The sequence below is a fragment of the Nyctereutes procyonoides genome, unplaced genomic scaffold (assembly GCF_905146905.1).
Source record: "Nyctereutes procyonoides isolate TBG_1078 unplaced genomic scaffold, NYPRO_anot_genome, whole genome shotgun sequence".
Lineage (NCBI taxonomy): Eukaryota > Metazoa > Chordata > Mammalia > Carnivora > Canidae > Nyctereutes > Nyctereutes procyonoides.
In genome coordinates, this window is record NW_026575024.1 from 23168432 (window position 1) to 23187250 (window position 18819).

The following is an 18819-nucleotide window of genomic DNA, read 5'->3' on the forward strand; positions in this document are numbered from 1 at the left end:
TTGAGAACCGATCCTGAATTTTTTTTTAAAAAAAAAAGGTCATGTTCAATTCTTTCTGAGATAGAGTGATCTCCCATATTTTGATTAATAAGTCACTAGATAATTAAAGGGACAAATACCCCAGTGACCTCTTCTGCAAAGCAATCTTTCTGACAGAGGTATTCTAAGAAAATGCCTCCGAGCTACACCCTTCTCATCCCAAGCATGACTACACAGACCCAGGGCCTTTCAGAGGTCCGGCTCAGTTTGCCAGTGGATGCTAATGCCCTGCATAGAGAAGAACACAAACTAGTAACTGGAGGCTGAACAGGAAAGCTATAAAGACTGTCCAACTCAGAAGCAGGGTCTTTGTTTCCTCAACCAGGTAGAGACTGTGCCCAATCCAACAAAGGTACCTACTGCGCTCCTAAACTACTAAGTTTTTGTCCACTGGACAGAAGTACTACTTCTTGGTTACTTTCCTCCTAAATAACTTTTTAAAGAATTCATTCTAAAAACCTGTGTCCTAGTAGGACTGTCTCATAATAAATCCAGCTCTGAAAGCTCTGGACTTTCTAAAACTACAATTAAGTTTGTGTATGTATCTCTCTTCCAAGACCTCTAGAGAACCACCATATCATGTTCACATGGAATCCCCAGCACCTAGCACACACAAGACACACAGATCTCTCCCTAAAGTTGGAAGCAGTGCCTAAATATTCAGGGAATAAATGTCTAATTTGTCTCATCAGGAAAAATAATAAGCAAGGAGAATCCTTGTGATTAGAGCCTAGAAGGAAATATTTTTTTCAAGCCCCCAAATTTTCTGAAAGCAGGTTTGAGAACAAGCACTCCTCAGTAACTGCTGGCAGAACTACAAATTATAACCACCCTGGTGGAGAGAAAAAACATGTTACCAGTTTGTGTCAAAAGATTAAAAGTTTATACTTTTGAACTAGAATGAATTCCTAGAAATGGAATTTTCTAACAGAATAATTGGATTTGTACATCCAGATTTACAAATATCCTTATAAGTGACCATTAGGTAATTGGTTATACACAGTACAGTTATAGGCATATTACAGAAGCCATATTCTCATTCACTATTAAGAACTTAAGAAAATGTTATTTCGTTAAAAGAGCAAGATATACCCCCCTTTAGAACAAAAAGAGAGCAAAATGTAGAACAGTAATACACTATATGACCCCAGTTTTGAAAATATATTTAACAAAAAACACAGGATATACACCAATATGCTAAAAGCAATTGTATCTAGACAACAGAATTATATCATTTTTATTTTCTTTGTGCTTTTCTATAGTTTACAAATTTTCTACAGCTAATGTATTATTTTTATAACTTCAAAAAATGTTTCTAATATATAAATTATCAAAACATTTAGAGGAGTATGATGACACAGAAAAAAAACCTCAATCTATTCTAATAATACATGAAGAAAGCTTTAAAAGTTGTCTGTGACAGATATTTTTAAGAAATTAAAGCTTTGGAGATGCATGACCATCCACTGCCATGGCCAGACCAGGGGCTACTTTCCACCACTTGGGTAGCTTGACTAGAGCCGGAGGCCTTAGGCTTGGCCTCCTACAAGATGCAGGGCCCCGAGTTTCCAGATGCCTACGGGAAGGAGCTCTTCGATGAGGCCAACAAACACCACTTCTTACACAGCCTGGCCCTGTTAGGGGTGCCCTGTTGCAGAAAGGCCCTGGGGGCCGGGTTACTCCTGTCTGGAACGACTTTATTCTGCACCAGCTTTTACCATTAGGCAGAATGGAGACTCAGCATCCATACTTTGGCCCCTGTGGAAGGAAGACTGCTAATCTTGGGCTGGCTTATCTTGGCTCTCTGAGCTTCCTTGTATTTAATTTTTGGGTACTTTTTTAAGAGTTGAAGCAGGGAGGGGATTAAAAGAGAAAGGCATATTTAAAAAAATAAAAAGAAAAAGAACCCTAGATTCTTAGCATTAAAGAGAACTGAGAAGTCATTTACCCAAATACAATGCTGTCTTGGAAGAAAAAAAACAAACACAAGCAGGAACCATGGGCCTATACCTGACCACCTTGCAGGTCGGAGGTGAGGTGAGACACTCACGGATAGCTGGGGATTGGGAACAGAAGCACCCACAAATCCACACTGGGTAAGGTGCTCATCTCAAACCCAAAGCCCCACGAGTGCTACCAATTTCTTCACTGTGGCAGAGTAAACAGCTGAATGTTATCTAGACTTCCATTTGGGGAGGTTCTAGATACAATCTGACAATTCTGAACAAGTTATTAATATAGTCCTCTATCTATATTAACTCATTCCACAAACTCAATAGAAAAAATGTCAAATTTAAGGCCAAAATAACACTTTATTTATTTTTTAAATTTTAAGTAACCTCTACACTGCATGTGGGGCTCAAACTCACAACTCTGTGATCAAGAGTCACATATTCTGATTGAGCCAGGCACTCCATAAAATAACATTTTAGAGTACTATACAGTAGCTCCTTAGATGCCTGAGGGGCAAATAATCACAGAGAAAACACCTTCAGAGCTAAAGCTTTATAACTGTTTCAATTTTCTGAAAAGGAAGGCTAGCAAAAGGCAAAAACATTAAGGCTACCTTTTAAAGATATCATTTATCAAAAAAATGAAAGATATTACGTATCGCAATCCTTTGAAATCACCAAGTATATGTACAGAAGAATTTACTAAAATTTGTGATAAGTAGAAGTATTTGATCATAAGAAAAGACCCAACAAGCTCCAGCATCACCAAATACTGTCACATCAACAACTACCCACAGAGGTAACAATTAGTAACAATCAGAAGTTTTAAGAAATCAATATTCAAATTTTGATCTTGCTTTCCCCTCACCTATTTCATTAAGGCATAAACATGAAAAAGACTAAAGGGGAAAAAAGTATGAAAAGAGTAGACAACATTTCCAGATAGCTCCTATTTCCAATATCAAAACTCCTGTCCCATGTTCAAGCAAATTATGTGTGGTGACTGGGACAACAGGAATATCTAGGCATATCTAGCACAAGTAATTGCCAAATTCAAGCCAAACCATAGTTCTGAAACCACCAAGTCATGGTCCTGAGCTGAAGGACAAAGTTAGAGGAGGAGAAAATACACTTTAGGCTTCCTCAAACATTAGCAAGTTCCCTATGATAAGTAACAGCTCTAGGGATATGGCACAGGGAGAGTGAAAAAAAGAATAATAACCCAAAGAGGTTTGAGAAAAGATAAGGAATACATGTAACAGGAAATGGCAGAGAGACACAAATATTAATAATTTCTGAAAACCTGTTTTCTGAAAACCTGTGTATGGCTTTCTAGTGAAATTGTGTCAGGTAAAGGAAATAAAGACTTTGCCATCATAAACAAATGTAAAAATGAATGTTTTGAGAAACAAATGTTTCTCAAATGTCTGTATTTGAGAAACAAAACTACAATGTTAGTATTATTCATACCACAAAGCACAAAACCACATTTCTCACCTGATCTTTGGAAAAAGCTTTGACATGAATATGTTTGACAGTCTGAACTACTCCATCATAAAATTTCACAGTGTAAGTACCTAAAATTCAAGAAGATATCATGATTTAACTTGGCAGTTTCATGAAAGCAACAAAACTTTTCAAAGCATAAACACAAGGGAACTCCAACCACAATAATAAATGTATGAGAATTAAAATCTTAAGAAACACATGCAGTTATTTATGTCCAAGATAATAACAAGTATGCATGCCTGCATTTCTTAGTCAAAATTACATAGTAAGTTTTCTCTTTATCTATACAAATCAAAATGCATCTGCTTTCTGATGGAAAAACAGAATTGCATTGAATTTAGTCCAAGAACAAAGAGCAGTAAAACAATTAAGAATGTGAGGAAAATGCACATTTATTTATTGCTTGGTGAATTAATTTTTCATAAATTTTTATTTTCTGGGCTTAAGAGTGGTAATATCCTTTAAATCTTAAAAGAAACACGAGGGCTTACTAAAGATATTGTATTTTTAGAGGTCACATTAATCTCATAATCCATATGAATAACCTCATGTTACAGTATCTAAACAGGGACTTGGCCAAAACACTAAATGATCCCTGCAACATTGTCAGTTTTATTCCATTAGAAAAGAAATCACTCTGCTATAAGACTGAAGCCAAAAATCCAAATCTTCTTCTTCCCAAATAAGGCATCCAACAACAATACAAAAGTTCTCATTAGTTGCACTCGAACCAACTCTTTCAAACATTTGCATCTTAGAACCCACCTTTCCCCCGCCCCCCACCAGAACTTTTATTTTATTTTTTAGGTCCCAGGAATTTAAAAAAAAAAAAATCATCGTTAATCTTGTCAAGATTACCAGTGAGCTACTGGCAATCACCTAATGGTTTACTATTGGCAAACATCATCAGTCAGTTTTCAAGATCAATTTCCCACCAAACAGGGAAGGGAAAAAAACCCCAAGGGCTGACAGCAAAAGAATGCAACAAGGGCTAAGACCTTCCAGCTAATTACCTCTTTATAAATTCTCTCCCCTCCCCACCCCACTCCAGCTCGCCACCAGTCTGAAATAGGTAGGGCCTGTCAATGGCTAGCTACCTCTAATGAAAGCTTTACTCTGTATTATTCAAAATCCAATTCAATCTTAGCTCAATTATTTTCCAAACCTTGTTTGTCATTACCAACATATAATACCGCCCAACTCAAAGGGATGAGCTACTTGGCACCTAATGAAGCTGCCTTGTGACATTTCCACCTCCACATCATCATCAAAGTCTTTTCCTCTCTAAAATGTGCTACTCATTGATCCTTAAACACTTACTTCAAATGACCACAAGAGTTCTGTAAAAGCTTCCTGACTTCCTAGCTAGAAAGATTTTTCCCTGCTCTGATATTCTCAAATACTCATTTTGGCACCTTGCCTGCAGGGTCTCAACTTAGGTCTTACCCTCACGGAGAAGGCAGATCCCAAACCAAAGGCAGGCTCTCTAAGGCCAGGGACCACATCCCACACTGATTTCTCTCTCACACAGCATCTGGTCCACTGTAGACCAGGGCTTCTCGAAGTATGGTGCCCAGACCAGCAGCATCAGCAACTCCTGCCAACTTTTAGAAATGTAAATTACCAGCACCACCCCCAAAAAACTCCATGTGTTTTAACAAATGTTTCTGGTGATTCTAGTATACTGCCACAGAAAATTAGTAATTACCTATTGAACTTTACATGTGGTAATTACAAAATAAAGTTGATTATCTGTCACAAGTGTCACCAACACAGAACAAAGTGGCTAGTAAACTAGACACAACGATATATAGTGATGCTTGATTGGTTAAAACAAGCAATTAGATATCAGGCTATGATAAAGGATTCTACATAAAGCCGCTCAGCAATAACTGATGAGTTCTTACAACAAAGGCCTGGGATCTTATCTTTCTGTCTCTATTGTAAGGGCACTGGCAAGCAAAGAAACAATGATAAGCAATACTATGGAACTCTAAACATACCCTTTTCAAGCAACCATGACATGGTTCTGGCCAGCCTGGGGATGGGAGCATTAAGAACCAACTCTCATTAAATCTTAAATATCAAGTGTGCCAATGAAACACCCAAGCCTATACCCCTTCAACTATCTTACCAAGAAAGAAAGCTCCAATTATATCAAAATGAAAACTGTCTATTTTTATATACATTTCAAACATCCACAAGGACATTTTCAGCTATTTGTGGTAAATTTTAAAGCTTACTCCTGATGGCAGGCTCAAAAAGGAGGCCTTAAATGAAGGGCTGTGCCCTGAGTTCCATAAAGAGCTAAGCAGAGTTGGGATTAGAAGCTAAGCCTCTCTACTGACCTCTGACCAATTCTTCTTCCACCACACCAAACTGCCTATTCCCCAAGTCCCTCAGTCTAAAGTCCAAACCACAGACCAGAGCATCAAAGGCCACTCTGAAGTGACTCACATTATGGCCAAAGGTACTAAGGGATCACTGACCTTAAGATAGCAATATCCTGGCCCTGACCCTTTTTACTTCCAGAGTCATAAGGGACTATCTCAAAACTTTCTCCTTGATCATGTACACAGCCTAACTTGGGCTTCAATAAATCAGAAGGAAAAAAATAACACATCCCATGGACAATGGTGGCCCAGGCCTATTTCTGAGAGGCCTCACATCTACTTTAATGGTTCCTGTACAACTGAAAGAATGTCTTCCTGGGGTGCTTGCATGGCTCAGTTGGTTAAGCATCTCCCCTTAGGCTCAGGTCATGAACCTGGAGTCCCAGGCTCCCTGCTCAGTGAGGAATCTGCTTCTCCCTCTCCCTCCCTTCCCCACATAGAAGGTAAGAGCAAAGCTAGCACCTGCATGTGTGGGCCTAAATCTTCCTTTTATTTCTGTGCAAAGCTGTTCACACAGTCCCCACATTTCAAATGTAGGATCAGTTACAGCATGAAGAAGACAAAAAATAGTAACTGCTTCAACAAGAGACTCTAGAAATAAGATCATTTCTAAAGAATCTCCTGTTATGAATGCAGACTTTAGGCACTGGACTGAAGATTGAACTAAGGGAACAGGGGACACGTGACTTAAAGAATATGAATAATTTCAAGGAAGAGGGACCTGATTCGCCTGTTTACTTGAGTTAAAGAATCACAGATCAACAGGAAGGAACAATTCCTCATTTTGATGAAAATGCAAACCTACTTTCTGTTTCCCCCAGAGAACGTCGTGGAGAGCAGTGAGGCCCATGACTAGGGACACAATGCCCTGACACAAAAGTGGCTCTGCCATCTCCAGTGTAACAAAGGAGAGCTGAGCAGCCCCAGCAAAGAGCTGAGGTCAACTCACCAGAGATGGCTTCTGAACAAAGATTTCCTGGAAGCAGAATCCCATCCTTTACACCAGCACAGATGGAGGGGCTAACAAGGCTAACCATGGGTGGCTGCCTTCACATGCAATGATGCTTGACTGTCACTGCCAAAGAACTACTGCAGGTGAAAAGGGCTAAATAACATTGCACTGTCCTCCCCAGTTTCCAAGTGCTTAATTACTCCTTTAAGAAACTCTAAAGTTGCCTTTTAGGTATGTTTCAACTATGCCAGACTCCCAGCCCCAGCAGCCTCAACACTCAGCCTCAGGAAAACCAACAAGAAGGTTAGGAGTGGCAAGAAAGTGACCCCAAGTCTTCCAAAGATTAATCTATAGGGTGTGACTTCATTGTATGCCCAGCTTCTCCTAGCAGAACCAACAACACAGAATGACTTTTATAGCAAATAAAGGGGGTACCTTGCCAGCAGAGCTTTTCCTCACAGTGCCATTAGGCTGTGGTGGCAGATGAAATGGAGGCAGAGTAGAAAATACCAGGCAAAGAGTGAAAAACAGAACCCAGCATTGTCTTTCTCCATCCTGCAATTACTAGAATCATACTAGAAACTGTCCACCAGCTCCCATGGATAAAATCTAACCCAAAGGCAGCACCTAAAAGTCATTATTTCAAAATCAGGCACACATCTGAGATCTCATAAAGGTTAGCTTTCCCTCACAATCCAAAATGTGGCAATAATACTACCCAGCCAATTCCACTAACTTTCAGGATTTCCCCTCCACTTTCCTCTCCTCTCCCTTCCAATTGGTCTCAAGACCAGTTAGGACTTCAGACCCAAGAACTCTAAGGAAAACTGGTTCTGGCAGAAATCTCCACTCATATTCAATGTTCTTCAGTTAACTAAAATTCACTGGACAGAATTCAGAGATTACAAAACCAATATTATTAGGGTGGCAAATGACTATTTTAGGAATAATCATTATATGAAGACTCTCCCTCTGATCATTTTAGCTCATGGAGGAAAAAAAAATATTTTTTAAACATTATATTTATTTATTCATGAGAGACACAGAGAGGAGGCAGAGACATAGGTAGAAGGAGAAGCAGGCTCCCTGCAAGAAACCTCATGTGGGACTCAATCCCAGGACCCTGGGATCACACCCTGAGCCAAAGGCAGACGCTCAACCACTGAGCTACCCAGACATCCCTGAAAATATGTTTTGTTTGTTTTCTTATTTAAAGATTTTATTTATTTATTCATGAGAGGCAGAGAGAGAGAGAGAGAGAGAGAGAGAGAGAGAGAGAGGTAGAGAGGTAGAGACATAGGCAGAGGGAGAAGCAGGCTCCATGCAGGGAGCCCGACACGGGACTTGATCCCGGGTCTCCAGGATCACACCCCGGGCTGAAGGCAGCGCTAAATCACTGAACCACCAGGGCTGCCCTGAAAATATGTTTTAAAACAACTTGTAAATCTCTGGTTGCCCCGGTTTAAAAGACATTTAAGGGCAGCCCCCGGGTGGCTCAGCGGTTTAGCGCCACCTTCAGCCCAGGGTGTGATCCTGGAGACCTGGGATCGAGTCCCACGTCAGGCTCCCTGCATGGAGCCTGCTTCTCCCTCTGCCTGTGTCTCTGCCTCTCTTTCTCTCTGTGTCTCTCATGAATAAATAAATAAAATCCTTTAAAAAAAATAAAAGACATTTAAAAATCTTAACTATGGCAGATAAGGTGGCCAATGACTTTTAGTACTTAAATGATTATTTCAAAAAATTCCAGACCCATCCACATACACACATACACATACACACACACACACACACACACACACACACACACACACACACAAAACAGTAACTGCAGACAGGGGTCCCTCTCTCCTCCCATTATGATTTATCTGCACCCTTCTGTTCCCATACTGCCTCCTCCTGGCGACTCTATAGCAACACCTATTTCATACTGCCTTGAAATAGTTTTCTCTCTTTTTTTTCCCCCCTTTAAATCCATGATGCCCAGCTTTGGGCTCTGCAGATATTAGATGCAAACAGTAGATTCCTAAGCCTCTACTGCCTCCACCAAGACAGCACCCTACCCCTCTGCGAGACTGCTCCCAAGGTTCCTCAAACCTCTTCCACAATCTGCATTTTCTCCTTTGCCACTTCCTCATCCAACCCCCATGGCCTCCTTTCTATCTTCCATATGACTCCAGGACATCACAGGATCAAAAGAGAAATACTGCTTCCTTTCTACAACCTCCTTTATCTACAGAGTTACTACCATAACTTTTATCTGATCTAAGGGCCAGCCATTTTTCCAAGGGAGCACACCTCCAGCGGATATTATATAGAACGAAAATATGATTGATCAGCATAAATCAACCTAATAGACTTTCTATGAAGATATAAAACACCTACATTTCATATCCTATGATTTAAATCCAGTAAGAGCAGAAAAAATTATTAATCTTGAAAATAAGACCCTGAAAAAGTAAACTATTCATTTACTAAAAAAGGCAGTTTAATAACATGTAAGCTAAAATATGTTTTTAGGCTAAATTGATACATATGAAAAGTAGTAACAGAGGATTATACTGTGAACACAAGCTTATAAAAGAAATTCATGGAAATAAGAGAGTAGCCAAAAAGACTTAATCAACTAGGAACTGGAGTATCAGTAACTGCTTAGACACCTTAAAAGATACAACCTTGCTTTGGAAGCCTGAGGCAACAGGAATGTGCTTTCAGGATAACCTACATTTTAGCAGAGTTAACCCACACTGGCCTAACAGCTAGGGGCTTTGGGGTGGGGTGAATGTAGCAAAAGAGGAACAGAAAGTTCTGCCATATGCAAACATACGTTCATTTTTGACCATTTCAATCCATTCTCAGTTTGGTCCGCCCCAGGTCCAGCATTTAACAGAGTGCTGAATGAATACCAAAATAACCTCACCAAATAAAAAGTCAATGTGACCTTATAGTCACCACTAACAGTGGTACTAAAAGGTATGACTAGCCTAAACATTCACTGGAGAGATCATGGACATATCATAAATATCCTGATAGGAAATGCCCATAAAAAGGTATCACTCAGACCCAGAGTCTATTCTCTCAGTGTCAGGATGCTGACCATGCATATTATCTTAATCCTTCTTTTTCCTTTGTACTAGCAAAATGAGACTCTTTGGGTCATGTTCCCAGTCTTGACTCCTCACAGGTTCTAAACTCTGGCAAAGGCATCCCAACTCAGTGCTCTAAATCCCAGGGGTCCAATTTCAACTAGCAACTTTGATATTACAGATCATCCTCAATCACATTGCATCCACAAGGCATTTTTTAAATAGGCTCCAAACCCAATGTAGGGCTTGAATTCATGACCTGGAGATCCAGAGTCACATGCTCGACCGACTGAGCCAGCCAGGCACCCCCCACAAATCATATTAAGAAATGTTTATTAATGTTCATTTCTAGGTACAAATCATCAATTATATTAATAATTCATCAATTATATTAGGAACTCCTGGACAAGAAACTGCACACTTACTAGCACAGTAACTATTATGGATGAACCATAACTATTTTATAGAAAACTATTATGAAAATTTAGAAGATAATCAAAATTCCTCTTTTTAATCCAGCTTTCTCTCCATTTATAATTTCTTCCTAATTCCTCACATAGAGATTAACCTGAGAGAGAATTCCTAGACAATAGTTACATGCTGAAAATATACTATCAGACTCTAATATTACAAACTTCCCCCTAAGTCATGAATAAAAACAATTACAACTCAAATGCCTTACCGTCCTTGTTTACAGCAGTGACTTTGGCTGGGTAAAAACGACAATCAGACCAGCAAGCAAGGACCTGTTCGTTTATTTGAAATTCCTAAAAGGCAATAAAAAAACAACAAAAAAAGACCTGTTACTAATCCAATTTCATAGGACGCATATAGTACCAGATTCTGTGAGAGAGGCTGGGCTGACAATAGTGGGAGATGGGAGATAGCTACTGGGATGGAGGAAGATGTTTTCTGCTGCTCAAAACTGTAGAAAAACCAAAAGGGCTGGAAAACAAGACTTCCTGTCCTAGGTCTGGCCAGGCATAGCACAGCACCGATGATACCTCCGACACTGACCCTGAGCCCAGGACCACTAGGAACACCCACTATATGAGTTGGAAGGAGGGAAGCTACCGCAGTTTAAGGGAAACCGCATTCATGCCACCTAATGCCACCCCACATATTTAAAGGGTCTGTTGCCAAAGGAAGCACCCATTCACCTTTAATATTTCATACCATTTTCCCAGCACACAGTTTGCACTGATACAGTTTATAGAATGAATATGAGCAAACAAATTGGACAACAGGAAACAATATTAAATGGGGGCAGGGGTGGGGAAGGAATGACACACAGCAAGAGTTCAAGTTTCCTGGCCAGGATTCAAATGAAAAACAGAATCCAGGACTGAGATCCAAAGGCAGCAGAATTTCTACAGATGTCTCAATGCCTGTTTAAAAAACTCAAAAATAATACTTTTTTTTTCCAAAAATAATACTTAATTCTTCATTCTGAAATCAGTAAAAGCTCCAGGCACAGCAATGAAATTTAGAAAAAGGAATATAGTCCAATTCCAAGATTTTCAAAAGTTTTTTTTCTTTTTAAGGTAGACTCCACACCCAATGTGGGGCTCGAACTCACAACCACAAGATCAAGAGTCACACACTCTACCAACTAAGCCAGCCAGGTACCACTCCAGAGTTTATAAAAGGGAGTGCCTAAGTGGCTCAATTGGTTAAGCGTCTGCCTTTGGCTAGTCATAATCTCAGGATCCTGGAATCCAGCCCCACGCTGGATCAGCAGGGAGTCTGCTTCGCTTCTCCTTTTCCCTGTACCCCTCCCCATGCTTACACCTGTGCACGCGCTCTCTCTCTCAAAAAATAAATAACTTTTTTAAAGTTTTTATTTATTTATTCGTGAGAGACAGAGAGAGAGAGAAAGAGGGAGAGGCAGAGACAGGCAGAGGGAAAAGCAGGCTCCATGCAGGGAGCCTGATGTGGGACTCGATCCCAAGACTCCAGGATCACGCCCTGAGAGGAAAGCAGGCACTCAACCACTGAGCCAGCCACGCGTCCCAAATAACATTTTTTTTAAAGTTTATATAAGACTTGATATGAGGCTCTACATGGAATGACTGCTTAATAAATGGCCAGACAGGGATCCCTGGGTGGCGCAGCGGTTTGGCGCTTGCCTTTGGCCCAGGGCGCGATCCTGGAGACCCGGGATCGAATCCCACGTCAGGCTCCCGGTGCATGGAACCTGTTTCTCCCTCTGCCTATGTCTCTGCCTCTCTCTCTCTCACTGTGTGACTATCATAAATAAATAAATAATTTAAAAAAATTAAAAAAAATAAATAAATGGCCAGACAACAAATAAGTTTAATAAATGATCCAAAGGGATACAGTGGTTTCAAAGAAAGAGATAAGGTCCCCATTCATCTTCAATGCTTTTCAGTCAAGTTAGTTTATGAGCTGTCATGTCAATCACATCATACAGACAGATGACAAATGAGATTCTTCAAGAGCCCAGGTGCCATGGAAATTTCAGGGTTATAACTACAGGCCTAAATAAGGATTGGTCCCCAGCTGCTACTGACTTTCACACTGAACATCAAAGGCTGGAACATAAAGTACTCAACGGCTGACCCAGCTCATTACAGATTTGATACTCACAGAAGATCCTTCATCTTCATGTAAGCCCTCTTTCCTCAGCTGTATTTTCTCTAAAGGACGTAAATAAGGACTGTCCCAGCAAAACCACTCATCATAACGATGATTCCAACGCTTGAAATGGATGAGTACTTTTCCTTCTTCGTAGTCAATGTCTTCTATGTGAGCTGGATACCTGAGTCAGAAAAAAAAGTTAAACGCCTTTAATATCTGCTCAAAATATCCAAAATAGTACCCTGCCAAACCTCTTCCCAAAGGACTGCATTACCAAAGTACTAAATAAAGCCTACCATTTAGAGACTCTGTGTAATTGCATCAAATTGCAAGTTATGGAGGCTAACAGACTTGAGGTCCAAATCCCAACCTGGACATTCGTTAGTTTATGAATTATTAAACTGACTTTTCAGAGCCTGAGTTCTGTCATGTAGAAGAAGGATACCCAGAAACTCAGTTATAGTGCAAGTTAATTAAACCAGAGGACATACACACAGACCAGAGGACAAAGGAAGCAGGATGCAAACATTTAACAACTAGATTATATTTTATATGTGCCAATAAATTAGAATGACCATGCAACCCAGACTGTATTAGATAGCCTCAATTTAAGAATGTTACAATCCATATAGAATACCATACAGCTGTTAAAAAAACAAAATGGTTCTATGTCATGATATGGAAAGCTCTCTCAAGACAAACTATTAAATGAAAACAGCAAGGTACAGAACATTGTGTATGGTAAGCTATTGTTTATTTTTTAAAAGATGAAAAAGTAGGGGTGTCTGAGTGAAACACCTGACTTCGGCTCAGGTCATGATCTTGGGGTCCTGGGATCAAACCCCACACTGGGCTCCTTGCTCAGTGAGAGTCTGCTTCTCCCTCTGCCCACCCCCCCCCCATGCTGTCTCAATCTCTCAAACAAATAAATCTTTAAAAAAAAAATGGAAAGTGTGTTTATATATGCTTAAATATGCATTAAAATATCTTACACAAGGGATCCCTGGGTGGCGCAGCGGTTTAGCGCCTGCCTTTGGCCCAGGGCGCGATCCTGGAGACCCGGGATTGAATCCCACGTCGGGCTCCCGGTGCATGGAACCTCTGCCCCTCTCTCTCTTTCTCTCTCTCTCTCTCTCTCTCTCTCTCTCTCTCTCTCTCTGTGACTATGGAGCCTGCTTCTCCCTCTGCCCGTGTCTCTGCCTCTCTCTCTGTGTGACTATCATAAATAAATAAAAATTAAAAAAAAATTAGGGGTAGCAATGGCTAAAATATATATATATATATATATATATATATATATATATATCTTACACAAGAATCTAACAATGGTTACTTATAGAAGTATGGTCAGGTCAACAGTTCAACAGTTTACCCTCCCCTTCCAGACCAAGAATTGGAAAAACCAACAACTACATTTCTCTGACTCCCTAATCAACTGGCAATCAAGGTCATGAAGACTCGACAGGTTTAGAGGCAACTGTAGTGTCCAAATCCAGAGCTCCTGTGCAGGGCCTCTCAAACTTTAACATAATGCAGATCATCAGAGGATCTTGTTAAAATGCAGATTCTGATTTACCAGGTGGAGCTAGAGCCTTAGAGCTTTAAACAAGCAAGCTCTCTGGTAATACTGATGTACTGGTCTGCAGAAGCAAGGATCTAAAGTCTAATTACTGTCTTCCTTAGAATTAAGCAAGTGTTGAGGGTAGCAGTGGCACTGGCAGTAGTGACTTCCCAACCTCCGGAACACAGCTTCAGTGATGGGTCCTTCAAATCGATACTTAAGGATAGCAACCGGAGTCCCAGTCTTCCAACCCTTCCAACAATTTTGAAAATACTCAATTTCTTGTGTTAAATCCTTTTGTGGTTAAAGTACCCAGAGTGGTTTCTGTTTCCAGCTTTAAAACCTAACTGACACAAGAGGAGAACTGGGGAGGGGAGAGAAGGGCTGAAAGTGGGAGGGAGACGTTTTGTAGTATACACTTTAATGTTCTTTATTTTTAAAAAAACAATTTTTTTTTATGATAGTCACACACACACACACAGAGAGAGAGAGAGAGAGAGAGAGAGAGAGAGAGAGGCAGAGACACAGGCAGAGGGAGAAGCAGGCTCCATGCACCAGGAGCCCGATGTGGGATTCGATCCCAGGTCTCCAGGATCGCGCCCTGGGCCAAAGGCAGGCGCCAAACCGCTGCGCCACCCAGGGATCCCTAATGTTTTTTATTTTTTAACCATATTACTATATTGCTCATTCCAAAAATAAATAAATGGTAAAAATAAAGAAAAATAACTATTGTTTGCAATTGTTCTCTTAAATACACTTATATTAATCAGATTGCTATTCCAGATGGAGAAAGTTCAGATTCTACATATATTTTCTCCCTACAACCTGGATTTGTATCATTTCCAGCCTTTCTTATTACATCAAGCACCTAGTACCCCAATGTCCTAATAAACATGTGTTACCTAAATAAACAGGCCTGCTTCCTTGTGTCTCTACATTCTATCCTCTCCAGTCCTACACTATTAACCTCTAAGGCAGTTTGTTTGCCGTTTAACCTATCACAACAGGCTGCAGATACTGAGCATTCAATAAATGTTGAGCAAATGAATTCTGCTCTCCCTATTCTTCCCAAAGGTCACATATCTGGTCAATTCTTCAATCTCAACGCTCTTAGACTCCAGCTACCCCCTCTAGTTTCAGTCACTTTATAAGTTCAGGCCCTATCACTTTGTGTGGGTATTTCTCACACAAAACTGACAGGGTATGCTTTTCAAAATTCTGAATGGTACTATACATACGTGAAGTGCCCAAAAAACATAACGGAAGGAATAAACAGTCCTGAAACTAGTCCCTACTCCAATACAACTGACATACAGCTGCCACAAACATAAGCTATCCTGACAGCAGACCAGCTAACTGTACAATCTGATGAACCATGAAATACAATAGTAGGAGACAAAAGGATTCCCTAAACCTAATTATCTTTATAAAACGGCGGGGGGCGGGGGGGGCACCTGGCTGGCTCAGTTGCTGGCACATGAGACTCTTGATCTTGGGGTTGTGAATTTGCGCCCTACATTGAGTGTAGAGATCACTTAAAAATAAAATCTTTAAAAAAATGGGGAGAAGAACATGGATATCTCAGTTATATTCCTCTTGCCCTCTCATTTGTTCAGTCTACCAGAGACCAGCGAGCCTCCCTAAAATAACGAACTCTGACCTAATACACTTCTATTCAAAAGCCCTTTCTTTAATGACTTACTATCTCTAGCAATAGTTTTCAAAACAAAGTCTTTGGACCAATGTATGGAATTAATTTTTCACAGAACTGAATTTATTCAATTTGCAGAACTTTTCTTTATATAAAATCATATTATTTCTAAATTTTTGGTGCATAAATACACTTTTTAAATTAAAACAGTGGTACCTGTTTTTAATACTCTTACTAATATTATGGAGCCATTAAAAAAATTAAATCAGCTCTATATGTACCAATTTTAAAAGATCTCTAAGGAAAGTGGGAAAAAACCTCAACATCTAAAGATGCAAAATGGTACTGAATGCACTACCATTTACTTGGGGGAGGGGAGAGAGCTAATACATTCGTGCCTGTTTTTAAATGCGTGGGCTACCTCTGGAAGGATGATCAAGCAACCTGGTTTGCCTCTTGGGAGGGGAACTGGATAGTTAAGGAACTGGAGAGGAAGTATGAGACTTATTTTATTCAATGTATATCTTTTTGTATGTTCTGAATGTTGTACCATGAGCATGTATTAACTATAAAAATATATGTAACTAGATATTTATTTTAAATATCCTTATTTGGCAAAATAAAAAGTCAGCAGTCTCAGGATAAACCGCAAATTATTTTGAATATGCACTGGTCAGTGCCATCTAAAAGTCTGGCAAGTCCAGATCCACAGAATCAACTCCAAATTCCTAGACTAGCAACTCTAATAATGCATACACTCAGGAGTCTGTAGAAGGACCTCTAGGCCCTTGGCTAAGCCCTTCCTTGCTCAAATAATTTCACAGGACACAGGCACCCTACTATCTGCAGACTACACAAATTTCTCCAGAAGGATCAACAGTAACCAAGGAGTATGCAAGGTTTCCTAAGAAGACCGTTTTCCCTACTTTCCTAAGGTATACAAGGATGCAAGGCACTCATGGAGGATGGGGAAAACCAACTGCATTTCAGAGAAGACAGAAAACTTGGTGGGATCAAAATCACTAGTTGCGCCTTGGAAAACAGCTCAGCTTTATTAGTCAATAGAACTTTAAGTGACTTTCATCTGCCCAGTCAACTCCAGGTTCTGAAAGGGATTTTAAGACTCCTACTCCTGCCCTTGAGGAGAATCAGACATGTAAACAAATTAAGTTTTTAAACTATTAGGTGAGGGCAGCCCCGGTGGCTCAGAGGTTTGGCGCCACATTCAGCCAGCGGTGTGATCCTGGAGATCCGGGATTGAGTCCCACATCAGGCTCCCTGCGTGGAGCCTGCTTCTCCCTCTGCCTGTGTCTCTGCCTCTTTCTCTCTCTCTCATCAATCAATAAATAAAATCTTTAAAAAAAAAAAAACTATTAGGTGAAACCACATAAAACCACCAATAACTACTTTTTACCTAGAAAAACAATAATTTTATCTGGTACAACTTAAATATTTGGACAACCATTAGGGGTGCTGGAGAAGATGCCACAGGTTAACAAAAGAGGAATTGTGAATGAAATCTATAAAGCCAGAAAAAGGGAGAAAAAGTTTTCAGGTTCAATATGTAACTAAGCCCGAATGATGAGATTCTAGTTTCCAAACTAACACTGTACCTGGGAGTCACATTTCTAAAGGAAATATTAGACAGAAAGGAACAGATATCAAATCCCAAACTGATAACAAAAGTAAGCTCTAGGGAGGGGAAGGGGTACTAAAAATGGCCAGGAGACCTTTGCCTGTAGTTTTAATTTTTCTTTTTTTTTTTTTTTAAGATTTTACTTATTTTTTGAGAGTGCAAGCAGGAGGAGGAGCAGAGGGAGAGGGACAAGCAGAATCCACTCTGAGCGCAGAGACAGACACAGGGCTATATTCCACAACCCCAAGATTAGCACCTTAGCCAAAATCAAGAGTCAGACACGTAACCAACTGAGCCACCCAGGTGCCCCTGTAGTTTCAATTTTTACAAGGATTTAGTCACATAATACTTTTTTAAAGTAAAGATAAATACATTTCTTTTTTTGGCAAGGCCTGAACTCATGACCCAGAGATGAAGAACAGAGCTGAGATTAAGAATCAGACATCCAGGGAATATCAGAAAGGGAGACAGAACATGAGAGACTCCTAACTCTGGGAAATGAACAAGGGGTTGTGGAAAGGGAGGTGGGCGGGGGGTGGGAGTGACTGGGTGACGGACACTGAGGGGGGCACTTGATGGGATGAGCACTGGGTGTTATCCTATATGTTGGCAAATTGAACTCCAATAAAAAAAATTTTTTAAAGAAACCCCCAAAATAAATAATTATATATATATTTTAAAGAATTTATTTATTTATTCATGAGAGACACAGAGAGAGGCAGAGACATAGGCAGAGGGAGAAGCAGGTTCCACGCAGGGAGCCCGATGTGGGACTCGATCCCGGGACTCCAGGATCATGCTCTGAGCTGAAGGCAGACGCTTAACTGTTGAGCCACCCAGGCATCCCAAAAATAAATACTTATAAATTAAAAGTTCTGAGAAGCATGTAATGAACAAATTATCAACCAATAGCTTCATGGTTTCAGGATTTATATGCTGCTTAGCACGCCCACAAAATAGAATATTATAAAGCTATGAAAGAGAGAAACAGAGAGAGAGAGAGATGCCTGAGTGGCTCAGTTGGTTGAGCAGCTGACTCTTGGTTTTGGCTCAAGCCATCATCTCAGGAATGTGAGATGGAGCTGCACATCGGGCTCCATGTTCAGCATAGTCTGCTCAAGACTCTTTCTGCCTCTTCACCCCTCTCTAAAATAAATAAATCTGTAAAAGAGAGAGAGAGAGCATACTCTGTGAATTGATGCAGAAGATTTCCAAGGCATGTTAAGTTTTAAAAAAGCATAGAGTAATACATATCTTATGATTCCTTTCTCATTACAAAAGAGAAAAATAAGAATATGTAATTTGTTTTTGTTTGTAGTTAAAAAAAGAAACACTAGTAGGATGGATAAAAACTAATAAAAGTGGTTATCTTTATGGACAGAACAGGTAAAGGATAAAGAAGTGGAAGCAATCATTCTCATTATAAATCTTGTTACAGGGCA

The 18819-nt window shown here is 40.0% G+C and overlaps 1 protein-coding gene and 1 pseudogene across 3 annotated transcripts in view; one reads left to right on the forward strand and one right to left on the reverse strand.

The window, feature by feature from the left end:
• PHF20 (PHD finger protein 20) overlaps positions 1-18819 on the reverse strand; it is a 154015-nt gene that overhangs the window by 72099 nt on the left and 63097 nt on the right. For 2 of the 3 annotated variants that reach the window (XM_055303683.1, XM_055303673.1), the window contains exons 3-5: positions 12539-12710; positions 10611-10695; positions 3489-3568 (exon numbers count right to left, since the gene is read on the reverse strand). In XM_055303683.1, the coding sequence (XP_055159658.1) occupies positions 3489-3568; positions 10611-10695; positions 12539-12710 (337 nt within the window). Of the gene's footprint in view, positions 1-3488; positions 3569-10610; positions 10696-12538; positions 12711-18819 lie in introns of those variants that run through there. The other variant, XM_055303691.1, reaches the window with a different exon arrangement.
• On the forward strand, positions 1511-1847 carry LOC129495921 (transmembrane protein 256-like; annotated as a pseudogene).